This window comes from Hylobates moloch, unplaced genomic scaffold (assembly GCF_009828535.3).
Source record: "Hylobates moloch isolate HMO894 unplaced genomic scaffold, HMol_V3 SCAFFOLD_18, whole genome shotgun sequence".
Lineage (NCBI taxonomy): Eukaryota > Metazoa > Chordata > Mammalia > Primates > Hylobatidae > Hylobates > Hylobates moloch.
In genome coordinates this window covers 799292-819842 of record NW_026652293.1, presented here as the reverse complement: position 1 = coordinate 819842, position 20551 = coordinate 799292, and the positions used below count along the sequence as shown (strand labels likewise).

General features: G+C 51.6%; 1 protein-coding gene across 6 annotated transcripts in view; it reads left to right on the top strand.

The window, feature by feature from the left end:
• SSBP3 (single stranded DNA binding protein 3) overlaps nt 1–20266 on the top strand; it is a 181609-nt gene extending 161343 nt beyond the window's left edge. For 3 of the 6 annotated variants that reach the window (XM_058430617.1, XM_032137244.2, XM_032137242.2), the window contains 9 exons: nt 3941–4029; nt 5046–5094; nt 5749–5784; nt 6305–6359; nt 8002–8072; nt 16867–16945; nt 17216–17244; nt 17337–17438; nt 18534–20266. In XM_058430617.1, the coding sequence (XP_058286600.1) occupies nt 3941–4029; nt 5046–5094; nt 5749–5784; nt 6305–6359; nt 8002–8072; nt 16867–16945; nt 17216–17244; nt 17337–17438; nt 18534–18563 (540 nt within the window). In that variant the 3' untranslated portion in view covers nt 18564–20266. The remainder of the gene's footprint in view (nt 1–3940; nt 4030–5045; nt 5095–5748; nt 5785–6304; nt 6360–8001; nt 8073–16866; nt 16946–17215; nt 17245–17336; nt 17439–18533) is intronic. The other 3 variants (XM_058430616.1, XM_032137245.2, XM_032137243.2) reach the window with 1 other exon arrangement.
• Nucleotides 20267–20551: the final 285 nt, after the last annotated feature.

Below are 20551 nucleotides of genomic sequence, written 5' to 3'. Positions count from 1 at the left end.
GATATGGCAGGAGGGGGCAGCAGCCACCGCCTCCAGGCTCCAGCCCCAGCCAGCTCCTCGGTCCCTTCTCACTGCAGACCTGGTGGAGTGCAAAGCTGAGACAGTGGTCGGGGCGCCTGCACCGTTCCTGAGTATGGATTAGGCCCTCTGCCCAGGGTCCGGGGCACCCAAGTGGGGACTAGGGTGAGGGGTTAGGAAAGACTGGCCCCTGTGAATGTGGCCAGCCCCACGGCTGCACTGGAGGCTCCTGCCCTCTGCCCAGCTGCCCCTGCCCCTGCCCCTGCCCCTGCCCCTGCAGAGCAGTGCCAATGGCAGAGGGATACCTGGTTGGTAACCGACCCTTGTACAGCTTCACTGTCATCACCTCCAGCCATGTGGTTCTGTAGGCAGGCAGGAGCTGGCCAAAGAGGGAGCCCGTTTCTACTGAGTCTGAACTTGTGGGCATTCCTGCCCTATGTGAGAAAACTTCCCTGCAAACCAGATTTCAGCCTGCTACGCGCTCCTGACATCTGTGTGGCCTTGGGCACATCTCTGGCTTTCTGGGCCTCTTAAGTTGTCATCTATGAAATGATGAGGTACAAGTGGCCCCTGTGCCTCTATAGCGGCAGGACTGGTGGAGAAGCTCCCTCTAGGAAGCTGCCATGCCAGCTCTTGGAGAGGCTCCTGAAGGCCGGGCAGGGTCAGGAGCAGCAGGATAGTGCACTTGGAGCCTCCCAGCTCAGAGCTGCATACTGCATGTCAAGAGAGCTTTATGGAGTGAACACTTGCTTATCATCTCTCACCCCACTCCGTGCTGAGACACACCAGGCTTCTGCTCTTGCTCTGAGGTGCAGGCCTTTCTCCTGAATGGGAGAGGTGGCTGCAGTCCTGGAAAAGAACTCCATCTGGAAGACCCCTCTAGTCAGCTGGGCTGTACACACAGACACACAGTAGAGAATAGGCCTGGGGAGGTAGCAGGCTGCTTGTCCTGGAGCAGCAGGTGGGGAGATGAGGCTGAGATTTGTAGAGGGGATTAGAAAGGGCCCTTTGAGACCCAAGCTTCTGCGACGCTGCGGTAGCATTAAGGGCTTTGGTGTTTGTTCTGCTGCTGACATCCCAACTCAGTGCACACCTCCTAGGGCTTACGGGGCACTTCAGAACCATTGTTTCATTTGATCGACTGGAGACCTGCAAGGTTGGAAACACATGGGACTCTTTGTCCCCATTTTATAGGCAAGGCAGCACAGCAGAGGGGATTGTGGCTCTAAAGCCAGAGCCATGCTGCAGGCCTTCACCCCAGCTCAGCCACGCACAACTGCACGGTGGGGTCATTCTTCCTCTCTACCTCAGTTTTCTGGTCTCTAAAGTGGGTGGAGGAAAGGGGTCATGGTGACAATTTATTGTAGGCAGTGCACACACAGCCTGTGGTACATGTGGGCATGGAATAAGCACTATTGTCATTTGGTAATTTGCCCAAAGTCACCAGCAGGCAGCCAAGCCAAGGCCGGCCTTCCTGTGTTCTGACCTCAAGTCTCGAGTTCTGCTCTTCACCCCGTGGTGTAGTAGGCTTGGCCCAGCACATTCCCGCGAGGCTGCCACTGTTTGCTTGAAGCCCGTGCCCTGAGCAGCCGCAGGGTGAGGCGGGGCCTGCCTTCTCTTGCTCCGGTCTGGCTCTTTGCCACCCAACCTGGTGTTGCTCCTGAGATCATCTGCATCCTGTCTGGACATCCTTCTAGACTCCAGGCCTGTCTGTGGCTAAGCAAGTGGAGCAGGTGGCCCCAGGGTGGTGAGATTTGGGAGATGATCCCTGGATACCGAACCCACCATCAGCCCGATATTGGCTTTGTGTGTGTCAGTTCCAGGTCTCCGTCTTCCCATTCTGTCCCCTCTCCCACCCGCCTCCCGCCAGTTGCTTGGCTAAGCATACAGAATCTTGGGGCTGGCAGATCCAGGTTTAAATCCTAGCTGTCCATTTGCTCACTGCAACTTGAGGCAAAACTTTCTCCCTCAGACCTGCAGTCTCCTTTTCTGTAAAGCGGGAACAATCCCAGCCTCCTGGAGTTTTCATCCAGATCAAACAAGAGACTGTACATAAAGTGTGTCATGCACTCAGTAAAGGGCAGTGAATGCTGGCTGTTCCTTTGCCATCAAAATTCCGGCAACCTACTTCAAGTTCTCCTACAAGGGCAGAGCTTAAGCTGCAGCCAGGCTCCCTTTGGTCTCCATGCATTCCCTTCTTCGGTCTTTCATTGATTCTTCAGTGTCGGCGTAGTGAGTGCCAGTCTGTGCCACTGGGTGCATGGGGTGGGGGGGATATGATCATCAAGACACAACCCCACCTTCAAAGGGCACTTGGAGACCACTAGGAGAGATGGGAGATGGACAGACATGTGGCCATGATCAGAACCTAGTGTGGCATGGTGGCGGGGGAGGGAGGTTAGAAGGCATTGTAGGAGTAACAGGGATGGAGCAGTCAGCCCCAAGGGATGGGGTCAGGAGGGCTTCCTAGAGGAGCTGCTCTTGGAGCTGAGTATTGGAGGACAAGTAGGAGCCCACCAAGCGGGGAGCAGGGAAGCAAGGCATGTATGACTGCAGGGAAAATGACACTTGGAGAGAGGGTCACGGGCAACACTGGCCTGGTTATATAGCAAGAGATGCGTGTGATAAGAGGCCTGGTGCCTGTGACCCACCCTGCTGTGCCTCAGTGGGCCGTCCTGAGCTGAATCTGGACTGCTGGGACTTCGTGAGTTCTGTGTAGACTTTTCTCTCAAACACTGGCTGGGCACAGTGGCTCACGCCTGTAATCCCGATACTTTGGGAGGCTGAACCGGGAGGATCACTTGAGCCCAGTAGTTTGAGACCAGCCTGGCAATGAAGTGAGACCCCATCTCTACAAAAAAATTTAAAAATTAGCTGGGCAGGCCAGGTGCGGTGGCTCATACCTATAATCCCAGCACTTTGGGAGGCCGAGGTGGGTGGATCCTGAGGTCAGGAGTTCGAGACCAGCCCGGCCAACATGGTGAAACCCCATCTCTACTAAAAATACAAATATCAGCCCAGCATGGTCATGGGTGCCTATAATCCCAGCTACTTGGGAGGCTGAGTAATGAGAATCGCTTGAACCTGGGAGGTGGAGGTTGCAGTGAGCCGAGATCGTGCCACTGCACTCCAGCCTGGGCAACAAGAGTGAGACTTCATCTCAAAAAAAAAAAAAAATCATCAAAAATTAGTTGGGCTTGGTGATGCATGACTGTGGTCCCAACTGCGTGAGAGGCTCAGGTGGGAGGATTGCTTGAGCCCAGGAGGTCAAGGCTGCAGTGAGTTACGATTGCACTACTGCACTCTAGCCCAGGCAACAGAGCGAGACGCTATCTCAAAAAATAAACAAAAACACACACACATAATGATGATCCCTCTGAGTGCAGAAGTGGAGTTTTCTCCAGCTTCCCATTCATGTCTGTGGAGGGCCTCTGATGCTGACACATGGGTGGGGTAGGACTACCACCCGGACCTGGGGCAGGTGGGTGTGTCCGTATGTGCCGGGCCTGGGCCTGCACCAGCCTCGGGCAGGCTTCTCAGGAGTGCCTGCTCCCATCCACGTTGACACTCGCCCCTTGCCTCCCTGCCTCCTCACCCCAGAGCCTCTCAGTGGGGGCCTGAGCCCACGGGGAAGGTAGAGGATGACATCGTGGGAGCCCAGAGAGGGCAGCGGCCTGCTGGATAGCCACGTTTTTGAGAACTTCACCTTGAAAGCTTCTGAAAATGCCCTGAATGTTGTGACTGTCCCTCTGTGCTGGCTTGTCATTGTGGTCCCTGCGACTTGGTTCCCACCCACTCCACCATTTTTGAAAGAATGTATTATTTTTTCTCATCGATGCTTTTCACAGACTAACCCTCTCACTATGTTTTGTCTGTTTGTTTCTCCTCCCTCCTCCTGTCTCCGGTTCCCTTCTTCTCATAGACTGACCCTTGGTTATCGTTGCAGAATTACGGCAGCGGCATGAGACCACCACCCAACTCCCTCGGCCCCGCCATGCCCGGGATTAACATGTAAGGCGAAAACGACCCGGCCCGTGGCTCAGAGCCCAGGTCTTCCCCCACCCTCTGCCGGCACCCTGGGAGACTCATGATAAGGGGTCATTGCTGGTACCTCTCTGGACCTCAGTCTCCTCATCGGTAATATGAGGATATTGATGATCCTGGTGATGAGAGCTCAGCCTCATAGAGTGCCTCTGTGTGCCGGGCACAGTTCAGGCATGCTGCGTGCATCAGCTCACCTCATCTTCGTGATTACCCTATGACGTGATTATTTTTATTTTTATTTTTTTTGAGACAGAGTCTCGTTCTATTGTCCAGGCTGGAGTACAGTGGCATAATCTTGGCTCACTGCAATCTCCGCCTCCCAGGTTCAAGCGATTCTCCTGCCTCAGCCTCCAGAGTAGCTGGTGTTACAGGCTCCCGCCAACACGCCTGGCCAATTTTTGTATTTTTAGTAGAGACGGGGTTTCACCATGTTGGCCAGGGTGGTCTCGAACTCCTGACCTCAAATGATCTGCCCGCCTCAGCCTCCCAAAGTGCTAGGATTACAGGTGTGAGCCACTGCGCCCGGCCTGACACGGTCGTTATTATAACCCCCTTACAGATGAGGTCACCAAGGCACAGAGAGGTGAAGTAACTTGCCCAGGCTCACACAGCTTTCAGTGGCAGGGTCAAGAGTTGAACCCCTGGACAGTGTAGCCACTGTTCTTTAGTGCGTTTGTGATTTTTAACCCCGTTGTGAGAATGTGGACTCCCTTCCTAGGAAAATGCACATGCAGAGGGAATTTTACATATTTTATATCAAATGTTATATATTTTGTAAAGTTTACCTATAATTTAAAGCAATTCATAGATTTCCACCCATGAAGTTACCCATTACTGCCCTGAGCCAGAAGGCTCTAAACCGCAGGGCTGTAGGAAGGACTTCCTGTTGTGATTTCAGCCCTTTCCTTCTGCCCCTGCCACCTCCACCCCTTGGAGTCGACAGCGCCTTTTTCATCGTCCACATCTCTTTCTCCCTCTCTCAGGGGCCCGGGAGCTGGCAGACCCTGGCCCAATCCTAACAGTGCTAACTCAGTGAGTACCTGGGTCGGGTGGGGTGGTGTTTGTCAGGGGAGCATTTCTGGGTGCAGGGGAGCTACTGTCCCTGGGTGTAGGTGTCACGGGAAGGGGGAGATGCAGCAGGACTCTCCTGATGCTTCTAGGGAGAAGGCCGTGTGGAGGTGGAGGCCTGGGAGTAATGTGCAGGGGTCATTAAGGGCTCCACCCCTGCTCTGCCTGCCCAGCCAGCCCACTCCTCTAAGGAGTAAGCTGAGAACCTGAGCTCAGAGAGCACTGTTCAGAGTGGAGACCCCTACCCATCTCCTCCCCAGCAGGGCTGGAAGGTGCGGGTAAGGGGCTCAGCACAGACAGTGGGGTGAAGGCCAGAGGAATATGGGGTAAAGCTGTTTCCTGCCCTCTCAAACCGGAGGGCCTCCTATGTCCTTCCTGTGTCTGTGGCTCCCTCCCGGGACTGGGGAATAAGAGACCAGGGTCTCAGGGTCAGTTCAATGTAGCAGAGAGAACTGGGATTCAGCCACGTCCCAGCCCTCCCAGGGGAACCAAGCGGGTGGCCAGCTCACTGGGTGACGATGCCTTTCCTGTGAAGAGTGGGTCGTGTCCTCAGGGAGGTTTGGCAGCTGAGGGCACTCAGTGACTCTGACGCGGGGCTCCCTGACATCTTGTTTTTAGATTCCATACTCCTCCTCATCACCTGGTACCTATGTGGTAAGTGTGTGGGTTTGGGGCCTTGCACGTCTAGCCACGTGGGACTGAGTGTGCGAGAGAACTGCTCTGGGGTCCCCGTTTCTTTCCCTTTCACACATTCTTCTGAGCAGAGGTTCCAAACTGCTAGAACTTGCTGTCAATATTCAGTCATCTGTACAGACCCAAGGTGGCCCAGAAATCCCCATACCAGACGTGGGGGTGGAATTGCCTTCTGGGGAGCTGACCCGTGGGCTCCTTGGTGTCCACCGCAGGCCTCTCCAGTGGGCATGCCTATGAGCACATAATGCAGGCACACACACCCACAGGGGCCGCTTGGTCTGAAGAAAGGGACGGGGGACATCCAAGTCCCCTTCTCAAGCTTGGGTACTTTGGCTCCGAGTGAGCGCTGGGGGTGTAGCAAGATGAATAGTGGCTGGGCGGGGGGCGAGCAGTTGCTGCTGACCAAGGTGGGAGGATGCCGGCCCCTCCCCACGTTCGTTACCACCGTGGGCATCTGATGTCAGTTTTATGTCATCTTCAGGGACCCCCTGGTGGTGGTGGCCCTCCAGGAACACCCATTATGCCCAGTCCTGCAGGTAAGAGTGCTTGAGGGGAAAGTGGGGGGTCTGGTGGTGGGGGGTGGGGCATGTTGCCAGAGAGACCTGGAGGGGCACTATTGCAGAGCCAGAGCTTACCAGCCACTCCTTCCTGAGCAGCACATCTTCCACTGGGCATTTAGGGGGCAGGGGTCCCTTGATGACACTAACTTACTCCTCTGATACTGCTCCATAAAGGACAGGGCTGAGCAGAGCAGTCCAGGAACAGGGATTCTCGTTGCCCTTGAATCCCTTTTGTTGGGAAGAACCCTGTTCAGGACGGGCATTTCCCCAGATGCCTCAAAAAGGGGCCTTGGGGTTCTGGCATCCTGGGACCAGGATTCTGAGGCATGCTACCTTTGGAGTTTCCACAGCTCCTGGCTTCTGGTCCCCTGTATAGGAGATCCCTTCTCCCCCCGCCCCACCCCCACCCCCCCCTTTTTTTTCTTTTTTGAGGCAGAATCTTGCTCTGTCACCCAGGCTGGAGTGCAATGGCGTAATCTCGGCTCACTGCAATCTCCACCTCCTGGGCTCAAGCGATTCTCCTGTCTCAGCCTCCCGAGTAGCTGGGATTACAGGCACGCACCACCATGCCCAGCTAATTTTTGTGTTTTTAGTAGAGATGGGGTTTCACCATGTACCCAGGCTGGCCTTGAACTCCTGACCTCAGGTGATCCACCCGCCTCAGCCTCCCAAAGTGCTGGGATTACAGGCATGAGCCACCGCGCCCAGCCCTCCCTGTTTCTTTAAACAAAAGAGGGCATGCATGCACATACGTGGGCATGTGCACGCACACACACACACACACACACAGCATCACAATTATGTTTCTTTCCCAGCTAAGAATAGCATACCAGCCAGCTAGAAGGAATTCAACATACGATCCTTACCCACCCCAAAAATAAAAAGTGAGAGGTAGCTGGATTTCTGCCCAAGAATTACAGTGCCTGCTCCTGATAGAAACGTTTTAGCTGGAGACTTTTTTGGCTAATTGGGGAGATGGAGGGGACTCTCCCTCGCCCCCTCCTCGGCTCCCCATAGAGGGAAGCTGCTCAGCTGCAGGGGTGGAGCTGGCCGCAGCCGGGATCCTGGGCTCCCACTCCGGCTCTCTCTTTCTGCTGCTGCATTTTGATGAGCTGCATGACCTACATTCCGACTGGGCCACATGCACCCACTCCATATGTGAATGCGTTTCCAGCCCCATCCCTGCCTCTCCCTCCTGCCCCATCAGCCTGGCAGGGTGGCCTCTGGGTAATTGGCCACGTTTCCCTTTCCCTTATTTGATTAAAACCACTTTGTAGGGTGGTGGGAGGAGAGCACAGGTGGTGGTTCTGCTGCCCCCATGTTGTCCCAGGCAGTGTCTGGGGACCAGATTTGGTGTGGGGTGGGGAGACAAGAATTTGAACCCGTAATCCCCCTGTGCCGTGTCCACACTGCTGGGGTTGAGTGGTTTTCACAGTTGAATTTTCTGTGATTAAAAACTTTGTGAATCTTCATTAAATACAAATTAGCCAGAAAATGGTGGTACTTAGAGGAAATTTTAGGTGATAAAATACAAAAGAATGAGTTCAAGTGCCATGAGTTTGTTTTAATTAAGAAACGAATTAATCACCCCGACTTGTGGGTTTCCACTGTTCTACAGATTCAACAAATTCCAGTGACAACATCTACACAATGATTAATCCGGTGCCGCCTGGAGGCAGCCGGTCCAACGTAAGTCTGCTTTCTAATAATTTACATATCAGACACCATAACAAATCATAATTAACTTCATCAGCTGAGGGGAAAGCAAGTTTAATTGATTTCAGCCATTTGTTACCAAAGATGAATAAAATAAACCGTCAGAAAAGTGATTAACTCTTGGGCAACTCGGTTCCCATTTCATAGGCGGCAGGGGGCGGGAGAGGAAGGGGTGGGACGATGCCCACCTTCTGGTTAGTGCCAGGGTGCCTGCTGTGCTGCTGGGACTTGCTACCTCCTGCCGTGCTGGTGTGGGAAGCGCCAGGCTGCAGGTGGGGTCTGGCCTGGTCTCTGCCCAGCTGACTGGCTGTGCCGGCCCGGGCGATGCCTCTCCTCCTGGGCCTGTTTCTGGGGCCGTGGAGCTGAGGGTGGAGCCAGCAGCAAGGGGACACGGCTCACTGGGGGACCCGCCTGCCTGTGCTGCTGCCGGGAGCTCAGGAACTCCCAATACCTGGCAGCTTCTTTGCCTCTCAGAGTTGCAGCCCTTGGGTGATGTTGCAGCTCACATTTCCCCATTTCTGATTCCTGCTTGCCCCACTTCCTCCTGTGTCCCCTGCACCCACTGGATGGGACTCGGCTAGTCAGCTGCAGCCTGTCTCCTCACCCAGCAGGCGCTGCCCGAGGTCAGGGCCTGATCTGCTTCCCCTCCACAGGCAACCCTTCCATTCTAGTTCCTTCCCTTCCTCCTCCATGGAGGCCTCAGGTGAACCTGTTCAGCCTTGCCCCTCCGGGAGCTCAGGGCCTGAAAAGGAGGTCTCCGGACTGCAGAGCCAGAGAGTGGGCCTGGGGCCCTAAAGTGCGAGGCTTTGGCCTGGTTGAGGGGGTGGGGCCTTTGGGGCACTCTGGTTTTGTTGGCTCCGTTCCTGAGGTGACACCCGGATCACCCCACGTGTTAAACCCCGAGCACAGGCTGCCCCGTGCTGGATATTGCCTACATTTTCTCTCCCAGCAGCCCTCTGAGGGATGGTTTCTGGCCTGCCTCCTTTGCCAGGGTCCTCACTGGTGTGACCAACCATCTGGCTTTTGACACTAAAAGCCCCACATCCTGAGGAATCCCAGGACACAAAAAGTCCTGGATTTTGTCAGTGATGCAGAAGGTTGGGTGGAAAGTATAAAACCCACACAGAGGGATGACAGCACTGTTTGTAGCATCGGATGTAAATGGCGTGGACGATCTGCCTGGAGTGGTCACTGTCGCCACGTTTCCTGACGTGGATGCTGGCATCAGGACTTGGGATTCATCGTGGATCACATCACTCAGGCTGCAACTCCGCACGCTGCAGTCATGCACGTTAGCAGCACCCGCCTAGGAGTCTGCTGCAGATTCAGTGTTGGGTTTTTTGTCTAGACGGTGCTGGTTTCAGTCTTGACATGGTGAATGTTGTGACCGTATTTCCTAAGAGTTCAGATAATGAAAATGAGAACGGTGACAGTGACAGCACCAGTGTGACCCGGGCATCACTGGGAAAGAAGGTTAAATGACCATGTTACTTTAATGACAGATGCAAGGACACACACAACTGGATTAGGGAGGAAAGAACCCAAACAGAATGTACTGCGCAGTGTGCAGAAAAGAATGTGGGATTGGGCATGTGGAGAAGGGAAGGTGGAGGCACATTGGACATTGAGTCTCTCAAGTCTGAGGCATATCTTTCTAAGTCAAGGTTTTTTTGACCTCCAAAGAGACAGCAGTTCTCAGTCAAAAACGGCGGTCGCAGAATTAGCTTGGGCACACTCCGTGAACGGACACCATCATCATCTTGTTCCCTTGATTGCAGCGCAAACCAAGAAGGTTACATTTCCTGATTTGGAGGTTACAAACGAAAAGTCCTGTGTGTGAACCAAAGGGAAGGGGGACTTTCCGTAACAGATGCATTGCCCCTTTACAGTGGTGCTGACCCTGTCTGATCCTTCCAGCATTCGTGCTTCTGAGTGCGTCAAGGGCTGCCTCAAGTCATGGCAACAGGTTTCCGCTAGCTCTTAGGTATGTTTCAAATTGTCTTCTCCATTTCTGTGAAGATTTTAGTGAAGCCACTGAAGGTGTAAGAGATTGTTGTTCTTTGTCCAAATACAACCTAGACTTTGCTCATTTATCTACATATTTGGCAGACAGTACACAGTTAATTTGAGCAAATTTCATTTCGTCCATAAGCTTCTTACCAATGAAAATGAAAACATCTTACCTGCTAAATGTTCACACCTCGTACCCGACACTGTCACAAAGGGGTGTGATTTGCTTACCTGTGATCCCAGCTTTCATAATGAAAGTTTTGGGTCACTTTTCAATTTCCTCAAAACATGCCGAAGCACTTAATGAGATCTTTGACTTTACAGACAGGAGAATGCCTCAGACACGTTTCCGCAAGATGACTATCATTGCTGGCCATAGAAAAGATGTTAAAATGTTGGCTTGCCGTGAAAACTGCTATTTTTTAAAGTGTGAGACAAGAAGGATGTCCTTCTCTAATTTGGAAATGCATTGAGATGAGAATGGAAAAAGGAATTACAATAAAATACAGGCCAGGCACGTTGGCTTACGCCTGTAACCCGAGCACTTTGGAAGGCCAAGGTGGGAGGATCACTTACAGCCACGAACTCAAGACCAACCTGGGTAACAAAGCGAGACATCTTCACCATCTCAGCAACAAAAAAATAAAAATAAAAAAATACATAGGCTGGGCGTGGTGGCTCACACCTGTAATCCCAGCACTTTAGGAGGCCGAGGTGATCAGATCACTTGGGGTCCGTCATTAGTTCAAGACCAGCCTGGCCAACATAGTAAAACACCACGTCTACTAAAAAATACAAACATTAGCTAGGTGTGGTGTTGAATGTCTGTAGTCCCAGCCACTTGGGATGCTGAGGCAGAAGAATTGCTTGAGCCTGGGAGGCGGAGGTTGCAGTGAGCTGAGGTCACGCCACTGCACTCCAGCCTGGGTGACAGAATGAGACTCCATTTCAAAAAAAAAAAAAAATACATAAAAAATACATAAAAAATAGAAATGTATATACTGTTTTGCCAGTACTCTCTGATGCTCCTTAAGGAGCCCCGAGGAGCCTAGATGGGGCTATCCAGCCACACTTGGATTGTTGGGTATCACGGAGAGGGGGCCACAAAACCTCATACAGCAGGAAGGCCCATTTAATGCTTGAGAACTCAAAAAATGTCACCAGAAGAGGCAGTCAAGTTAAACAGGACTTTCTCAATTTCTTCATTAAAACTGTGACGTATTTGGAATCCAACTTGGATTTTGCAACTTCAGATTACCTCTGTGCTTTAAAATCATTTTTTATAATTTGAATTTATAACATCCATTGTGCTTTGGAGTGTTAAAAAAATGATGGACATCTGGCCGGGCATGGTGGCTCACACCTGTAATCCTAGCACTTTGGGATCCCAGCTGAGGTGAGAGGATCACTTGAGGTCAGGAGTTCCAGCCTGACCAACATGGTGAAACCCCGTCTCTACTAAAAATACGAAAATAAGCCAGGCATGGTGGCTGGTGCCTGTAACCCCAGCTACTCGGGAGGCTGAGGCAGGAGAATTGCTTGAACCTGGGAGGCGGAGGTTGCAGTGAGCTGAGATCGCAATGCTGTGCTCCAGCCTGGGTGACAGAGTGAGACTCCGTCTCAAAAAAAAAAAAAAAAAAAAAAATTGCCAGGCGTGGTGGCACATGCCTGTAGTCCCAGCTACTCAGGAGGCTGAGTCAGGAGAATCGCTTGAACCTGGGAGGTGGAGGTTGCAGTGAGCAGAGGTCGTGCCATTGCACTCCAGCCTGGGCAGCAGAGCGAGACTCTGTCTCTAAAAAAAAAAAAAAAAAAAAAAAAAAGATGGACATCTTAGTCAGGGATAGCCCATCTGATGAATTACAGATGCAAAGGCCTGATTGACAAGCAGCTGGTCTGCCAAAGCCAGCCCCTGGACAAAAATGGATGGACATCTTTGGAGAGATGGACGTGAATTCCTACAAGTCCCAAAACCTGTGTTTATAAAGTAAAACCCGAAGTACTTTGTGTGTAAGCGTTGTGTGGAGAGGATATTTAGTTTGGTGTTACCGTGTTAGGTTGACACCAGGAGTCAGTGTAACATGGGCTTTGAATAAACAGAGTGACAAGTCAAATGGGTTTTAAGTTTGACTATTTTCTGTTTTACCAGTGCATTTAAAAGGAAGATGTTCTAAGCTGGGTGCAGTGGTGTATGTCTGTAGTCAGCTACTTGGGAGGCTGAAGCGGGAGGATTGTTTGAGCCTAGGAATTTAAGGCTGCAGTGAGCCATGATCATGCCACTGCACTCCAGCCTGGACGACAGAGCCAGACTCCATCTCCTTTTTTTTTTTTTTTTTTTCTTTTTTAAAAAGGATCTCCTAAAGGCTATAAAGGCTTCGGGCAATTCAGAGACCAGTGGGAAAGGAAGCAGAGCAGAGTGTTCCAATGTATCCTAGGGCAGAAAGAAACATTGTTATTTTTTATTTAAATATTAGTAATGTTTGTTTCATTAATCCTATTGTGTTTATGTTTGTTTGTTTATTTAGAGATAGGGTGTCTGTCACCCAGTCTAGAGGGCAGTGTCACAGTCATGGTTCACTGCAGCTTCAGCATCTGGGGCTCAAGGGATTCCTCCCACCACAGCCTCCTGAGTAGCTGGGACTACAGGCACATGCCACCACACCTGGCTAATTTTATTTGGTGATGTAGAGATGAGGTCTCACTATGTTGCCCCTAATTTATTTGTTGTTGTAGAGATGAGGTCTCACTATGTTGCCCAGGATGTTCTTGCACTCCTGGGCTCAGGCGATCCTCCTGCCTGAGCCTCCCAAAGGGATTACAGTTGTGAGCCACCACACCTGGCCTGTGTTTTATTTTTTAAAAACATAAATAATAAGCCAGGTGCAGTGGCTCGAGCCTGTAGTCCCAGCTATTCAGGAGGCTGAGGCAGGTGGATCACTTGAGCACACTCTAGCTTGAGTGACAGAGCAAGACCTCATCTCTAAAAAATAATTAATGTAATATAGCCTATCAAATTTAAGTATTCGAGTAAAAAGTTATTTCTCTATCAGAGGACAGAAATGTTATAAAAATATTAATATTTTTTCTCATACATATCAATCATTTAACTAGTCCACCTCCTAATTGCTACTAATTGCCGCTATTAACAGTTCCTATTGTTGTTTACATAATAGCATTAATCTAATGGAAAAGTAAATAATACAGAATAAATGATGCTGAGACAACTGAATATCCACATGTGGACAAATGAGATTGAACTGTGTCTTTACAGCAGTACACAAAAGTTAAAGTAGATCATAGGGGGCCGGGCACGGTGGCTCACACCTATAATCCTAGTACTTTGGGAGGCCGAAACAGGTGGATCATTTGAGGTCAGGAGTTTGAGACCAGCTTGGCCAACGTGGTGAAACCCTGTCTCTACTAAAAATACAAAATTAGCCAGGTGTGGTGGCACGCGCCTGTAGTCCCAGCTACCTGGGAGGCTGACGCATGAGAATCGCTTGAACCCAGGAGGCGGAGGTTGCAGTGAGCCAAGATCACGCCACTACACTCCAGCCTGGCCGACAGAGTGAGAACCCGTCTGAAAAATAAATTAGGCCGGGCGCGGTGGCTCACGCTTGTAATCCCAGCACTTTGGGAGGCCGAGGCGGGCGGATCACGAGGTCAGCAGATCGAGACCATGGTGAAACCCCGTCTCTACTAAAAATACAAAAAATTAGCCGGGCGTAGTGGCGGGCGCCTGTAGTCCCAGCTACTCGGAGAGGCTGAGGCAGGAGAATGGCGTGAACCCGGGAGGCGGAGCTTGCAGTGAGCCGAGATGGCGCCACCGCACTCCAGCCTGGGTGACAGAGCAAGACTCCGTCTCAAAAAAATAAATAAATAAAAATAAAAAATAAATTAAAAAATAATAAAAAATAAAAGTAGACCATAGATCTAAATGTTAGAGCTGAAACTACAAAACACTTGAAGTAAACACAGGAGTAAATCTTCATGACCTGAGTTAGCAAAGCCTTCTTAGATGCAAGACCAAAAGCACAAGCAGCAAAATTAAAAAGTAACAAACTGGACTTCACTGGAGATGAAGATTTGTGCTTCAAAGGACACCATCAAGGAAGTAAAAAGACAAACCACAGAATGGAGAAAACATTAGCAAATCACGTATCTGATAAGGGACTTGAATTCAAAATACATAAAGAACCCTTAGAAAAACTCAGTAATAACCCACTTTAAAAATGGGACAAGGATCTAAATGGACATTTCTCCAAAAATTGCAAATAGCCAGTAAGCACATGAGAAGATGCTCAGCATCGTTAGTCATTAGGAAATGCAAATCAAAACCACAGTGAGGTAGCACTTCACACCCACTGGGACGGCTGTAGTAAAAAAGATAATGAGTGGTGTTGGCGAGGGTGTGGAAGCATTGGAACTCTCAGACACTGCTCGTGGGAATGGAAAATGGCACAGCTGCTTTGTTAAACAGTTTGACGTTTCCTCGAAAGATCAGACAGCCTAGTGATGTCTGCTGTGATATGATAATTGGGTTACCCTATGACCCAGCAGTTCTCCTAGGTATCTGCCCAAGAGAAATGAAAACGTATGTCCACAGGGCAGCTTGTACATCAGTGTCATTAGTTATAATAGCCAAACAGTGAAAACAACCTGAACGTTCCCTCTGCTGATGAATGGATAAATGAAATGTGGTATATCCATACGGTGGACTACTTTTTGACCATAGGAAGGAAGTACTGATTCATGTGACAACACTGGTGAACCTTGAAAACATGCTAAGTGAAAGAAACCAGCCACAAAAGCTCACATGATTCTATGTATATGACATGTCCAGGATAGGCAAATCTGTGGAGACAGAAAGTAGATTAGTGTTTGCCTGGGGCCGGGGGGTGTTGGAGGGGGACAGAAATGACTGCAGTCGGGTACAGGATTTCTTTCTGAGGTTACGGAGACATTCAAAATTGGTTGTGGTGATGGTTGCACAGTCCTGTAAGTATACTGAAAACCACTGAATTGTACTTAAATGGGTCAGCTATATGCTCTGTGAATTATATCTCAATAAAAGTGTTAATATACAGAAAGTATATAATAATATGTCATTTTGAAGAAATACTTGTTTCTTAATACATTCATGTTAAAGTAACGACATATTCATGTTAAGGTAATGACATACATGTGCATAATTCTGTATTACCATGTTTGGGGATTTTAGGGGTCTGGCATGGCTGTGTCCTGGGTTGGCTCCCAAGAAAGCTGGTTACTTTCATCCTCCTATCACTTAGGTTAATAAGCATGAAATTTGTTGCTAGATGGCAAAATGTGCCCAAAAGCCTGTGAGCTGCTTTGGTGGGGGGCCCACTGGAGAGGCAAGGATGCGCCACCCCTCCCCCAGTCTGGGTGGGCACGGGGAAGCAGCTCATACCCTAGCCGTGCCCCTGCAGCCTGGTCACAGCCTTACCCCTTACACCCCTTTCTGTGCTCCGACACACCATGCTGCCACCCACTTGGTAGCCTTCTGCTCATGTGGGACCCCTGCCTAGAGTGATTGCCGCGATGGGCTCTGCCTGCCCAGATTTTACCCCTCAGTTTTGCTGATGCTCTCCTCCTCCTCCAGGCAGCCGCTTCTGATTTCTCTGCCTTGCTCTGAAGCCGCAGCTGTACTTTGCAGCTGTCTTTGGAAGTCAGCATCTCTGCCCTCCTGTGGGGTAGTTGGGTATCCGTGAGCTGCTCCTCTGGACTGGGGCTCAGGTGTGACTCAGCTCTGCGTCTGTGGCACCCAGTCCCAGCCAGGTGCCAAACAGCCCTCCATTCCACCACCTCCACTCCCTCGCCAGTCGATGCAGATCCAGTCTGCATCACAGCGCCTTGACGCTCCAGGCTGGGCTCAGCCACCCCTCCCCAGCCCTGTGACTCGTGGCTGTGGGATGTGACCTTTCTGGTCTTCCTTTCCGAGAAGGGTTTGATAGTTCCAGATAGGCTTTCGGGTGGGTAGAATCGACTCTTATCTCCGAGCCTCCATCTGCCACACTAACAGTTCTGCATGGGAGCCTCATCAGTGACCTCCCACCACCACCCCCCAGTCCCAGCGTCCCGTGCAGTGCCTCCTGGGCCAGTGCCCTAGCTCCCTCTTCCCCACCACTCATCAAACCCCACCTCTTCTCACCACCCAGCCCCAGGAAACATCTTCATTTCTAACTTCTTCCTTTGTTAGCTTGGAGAGGGCCAGCATGACGGCTCCAGGCCTGCTGCCAGGTTCCAGTCCCAGCTCCTCCACCTCCAGCCGCTGGGACCTCAAGCAAAGCGTTTCCTCTCAGTGCTTCTGTTTCCTCACCTGTGAAGTGAGGATGAGAAGCACTGATGTTTTGGTCCCTGGCCTGACATGGTCATAGAGCTGTCCACATGTGCCTCTGTCTGGGGAACCACACCCTCCACACGGGGGATGGAGAGGGCCCTGTGGTGGGATCCGAGAGGCTCAGTTTCAGAGCTGCCTCTGTGTGGAGTTGGGTGGCAGCGGGCCAGTCGCTCTCCCTCACCTGGGTCATTGGAATGAGCACCTCTGCCCTGCAGCTTGGAGGGCCGAGGTGAGGACCCTGGCCCAGCTGCCAGGCAGGACATGTCCGAGTGTGAGCAGAGCCTGCTGGAGCAGGGGTTCCCCGGGGCCAGGACTCCGGCGCGGCTGTAGCCCCCTGCCTGTGAGGGGTGCGGAGGGCCTGGGCCCGCTGAGCTGCCATGCCCTGTGCTTCTTCCCCAGTTCCCAATGGGTCCCGGCTCGGACGGTCCGATGGGCGGCATGGGTGGCATGGAGCCACACCACATGAATGGATCATTAGGTGAGTGGCCCCTGCCCTCGCCATGCCCCACCCTGCCTGGGCAGCCAGCTCTGTGCCTCAGCTCCTGGCTCAGCTGGGCTTGGTACACAGCCCTGGCCGGCCGTGGCTGGGCACACAGGATGATCCTGAGAGGGATGTCGCGCAGAAAGCCCTCCGCACAGTGTGGGACTGGGATGGAAGGGCTTAGAGGCCTGAGGAGCCCAGGATGAGGGGAGACCCCTCCGTGGAAGAGCAAGCAAGAAACTGAATTGGATTATTTTTTCTTTCCAGGGTCAGGCGACATAGACGGACTTCCAAAAGTGAGTGTGCACTCGGTCTCCCTGGCGGCGCCCCATCTGTGTGGGCAGGTTGTTGGGGACACAGGCGCTTACCTCCTCTCCTCTTTCCACAGAATTCTCCTAACAACATAAGTGGCATTAGCAATCCTCCAGGCACCCCTCGAGATGACGGCGAGCTAGGAGGGAACTTCCTCCACTCCTTTCAGAATGACAATGTAAGCCTCGCCCCCTGCCTGCTGCTCTCGTCCCCACGGCCTGGGGACTCTTACCTAACAAGTTGCAAACTACGGAGCCGGGCTGCAGCCTGCCAGCTAAGCCGGTGGCCGTGTTATGGGCTTTCCACCTCAGTTATTTTTTTAGCAGAAGTGTGCAGCCTTGACGCTGCCCTGAGACTGCCTGCTGGTGGGGCCTTCTGGAGGCAGCTCCACGCAGGCTGGATGCCTCTGGCACTAATTAAGCTGATATGGCTGGGGGAGAGCCCTGGGCTGAGAGAGTTGGGGCAGTATTGCCCCCCGGGTCCATTTCTATCTGTCCAGTGGGGAAAGGTATCATGCAGCCAGTGATTTTCAGGGCTCAACACGGGTTGGCCGTCTGCGTTTCTGTAGTGGGCTTCTGTGTGCATTCTCATTTGAAGAAACAGTGTTATGATTAAGCAGCTTTCAAGAACCCCAGACTGCCAGCCTGGGCAACATGGTGAAACCTCATCTCTACACAAAAAATACCAAAATTAGCCGGTGTAGTGTCGCATGCCTGTAGTCCCAGCTACTTGGGAGGCTTAGGCGGGAGGATTGCTTAAGCCCAGGAGGTTGAGGCTGCTGTGAGCCTTGATCGCACCCCTGCACTCCAGCCTGAGTGACAAGAGTGAGACCTTGTCTCAAAAACAAAAACAGAAAAGAACCCCAGACTGGCCTCACCCCAGGGCACCCTGGCTGTGCTCTGGCTTATCAAAGCCCAGTTCCCTGCAGTCTGGAGGCCTGCACTGGGCAAGGGGCAGGGGCTGTGACTGCCCTTGGAGAGAAGAGGATGACTCAAAGACGGGCAGGAGCAGGGGAGGTGCCGTCAGCTGCCATAGTTCCCAACAGAAGGGCAGGCTGGCACTGAGAGGTGGCTCTTAGCCCCCGCCTCCTGGCCCTTATCCTGCCCTACTGGCCCCCTGCCCACTCCATGCCACCATGCACCCCTCAGCTCAACCACAGCCCCAAATAAGCCCTGCTCAGTTCTGTGCAGTCACACCAGGCTCTTGGCACCTCGGTGTGTCAGCGGCCTCCCCACAATCCTCACCGCCCCCCTTCTCTGCTTCTCCTTTCCAGTATTCTCCAAGCATGACGATGAGTGTGTGATCCCCCCTTCTCCGAGACGCTGAGAGAGCGGGCATTGCAGGCGGGAAGATGCCAGCAATTATGCAAGAAGTGAGGTGTCATTATCCAGGAGCTGGTGGGGAGGGCGTCTCCCTGCTCCCGTCAACCCCCTCCCACCCCATCCACGCCCCCTACCTTTCCCAATTTTAGTTTCATGCAATAAAAAGGCCAAACTTTTTATTCCATAAAACATGAAGGACAAAACTCTCAAAAATGTATTTCAAGTCAGTGACCAGAAAAATCCCACCCCTTGCCCTTTCCCCAAAGGACCTTTTCCATACATGACACTTTTTTGTTGTTTTTTGTTTGGGGTTTTACCGTTGTTGGGATTTTTTTTTATTTGTTTTCAGGGGGGTTTTTTGGGGGAAAATTTTTTTAAATGGAAGCTTATAGCAAGCCCCCCACCCCAATCAACCTCTATGCTTTCTTCTTAAAAAAAAAAAAAAAAAAAAAGGAAAAAGGAAAAAAAAAGGAAAACCAGAAGCCCTGCTGTCTGTCTGTGCCCAAGCCCTTCCACCAGAAAAGCTAGTCTAGGTGTGAGAGCCCACATTGTCTGTAGCCATCAAAAATAATAATAATAAACTGGACAGTTTACAATCGGTGGTTTCTTTCAAAAGGCCTTTTTTGGAAAGAAGAAAAGGCAGTCACCGTTTTCCACTTGGGGTTTTGGTTTGTGCAACAGGCAGGGGAGCGGGAACGCGTTTGTTCTAGCTTGATTTCCATGGCAACGGCAGCGGCACGCTTGGACCCCAGAACCCAGCACCCTCATCCTGTGGCCAGAGGGGCCGGACCACCGACCCCTTTCAGGATTCCACCACAGCCCAGACCGTCGCCGTGACCCGATGGCACGCACTGTTCCCAGGACACCTTCCTCCTCCTCTCCTGGACCTCCCTCCCGTCCTGGCCTCCCTGCCTCTCCAGCCCCTCCTCCGCCCCCACCCCAGTCTTCCCAGTGAGAATCCTGCCAGCTGGGTGGTGGCCTGGCGCAGGGTGGGAGAGGCTGCCACTGACAGGATGGCTATGACCTGGGACATGGAAACAGTGACCTCCGCGTTCTGGTCCCGAGATCCTCGCATCAGCGTCATCGTGTGCACCGGCTGGGGGGCTGGAGTTCGGTTTTCTTTGTTTTTTCTCTTTATTCGTCCTTTCTCAAAGACGGGATACTGACCAGAATTGCTCTGTATATGCTTGGGACTGGATGGAAAGACTTTGGAGCAGCTGTAGGGGGTGGGGGGACACCGACAACCAAACAGATGTGCTGGCTCCGGTCCTGTTTTTACTTTCTAAAACCAACAAGCCCGACGGTGGAGCCTGTCCCCTCCCGGGAGGGTGCTCCTGGCCCCGCTCACCTCATCACCCCACGGAAACCTTTGTGTCTTGCCCTGGAAGACACCCGAATTCTTTGTACATTGACATGCCCTTCTCCTTCCTCCCTCCCCTGTAGCTGGTCTTTGTTTTACTCCCTCCCTTTCTGATCCATGTATATCATATTATGTGAGATATCATCTGCCTGAAAAAAGACTTTGTGCGGATTCTTGGGAACATTGTAGCTGTTTCTGTGTTTTTTCTTACTTGTAGTCTGGTTCTGAATTAAGAGAGGAAAAAAAAGTAATTATGATACATTGTAGTTTGTGTACGATATATGTTGATAACGTTTTATTAAAGGGACATCTTTTTTCCGCAGCCCTTCCTGACATGTTTGGGGAATGTGGGTTGGAGTTTATTACACTGATTACAAAATGCAAGGTGACTTCTTGGGCACAGTTTTTGTTCCTGGTGCGTAACAAGATGTTTTGTGTTTGAGGCGTCTGCCTTCTTTACCTGGGCCTGCGAGTTTGTTCTTGTGGAGTCGCGATGGCCTTGGTGGAAGGTGGGTTGGGAGGGAAGGTATCCATCTCACTTTAAATATTTGAAAAGCCATTTTCCATTTCTTGTCTTGCAAACACATTTTGGTTCGCTGGAATGTCTTT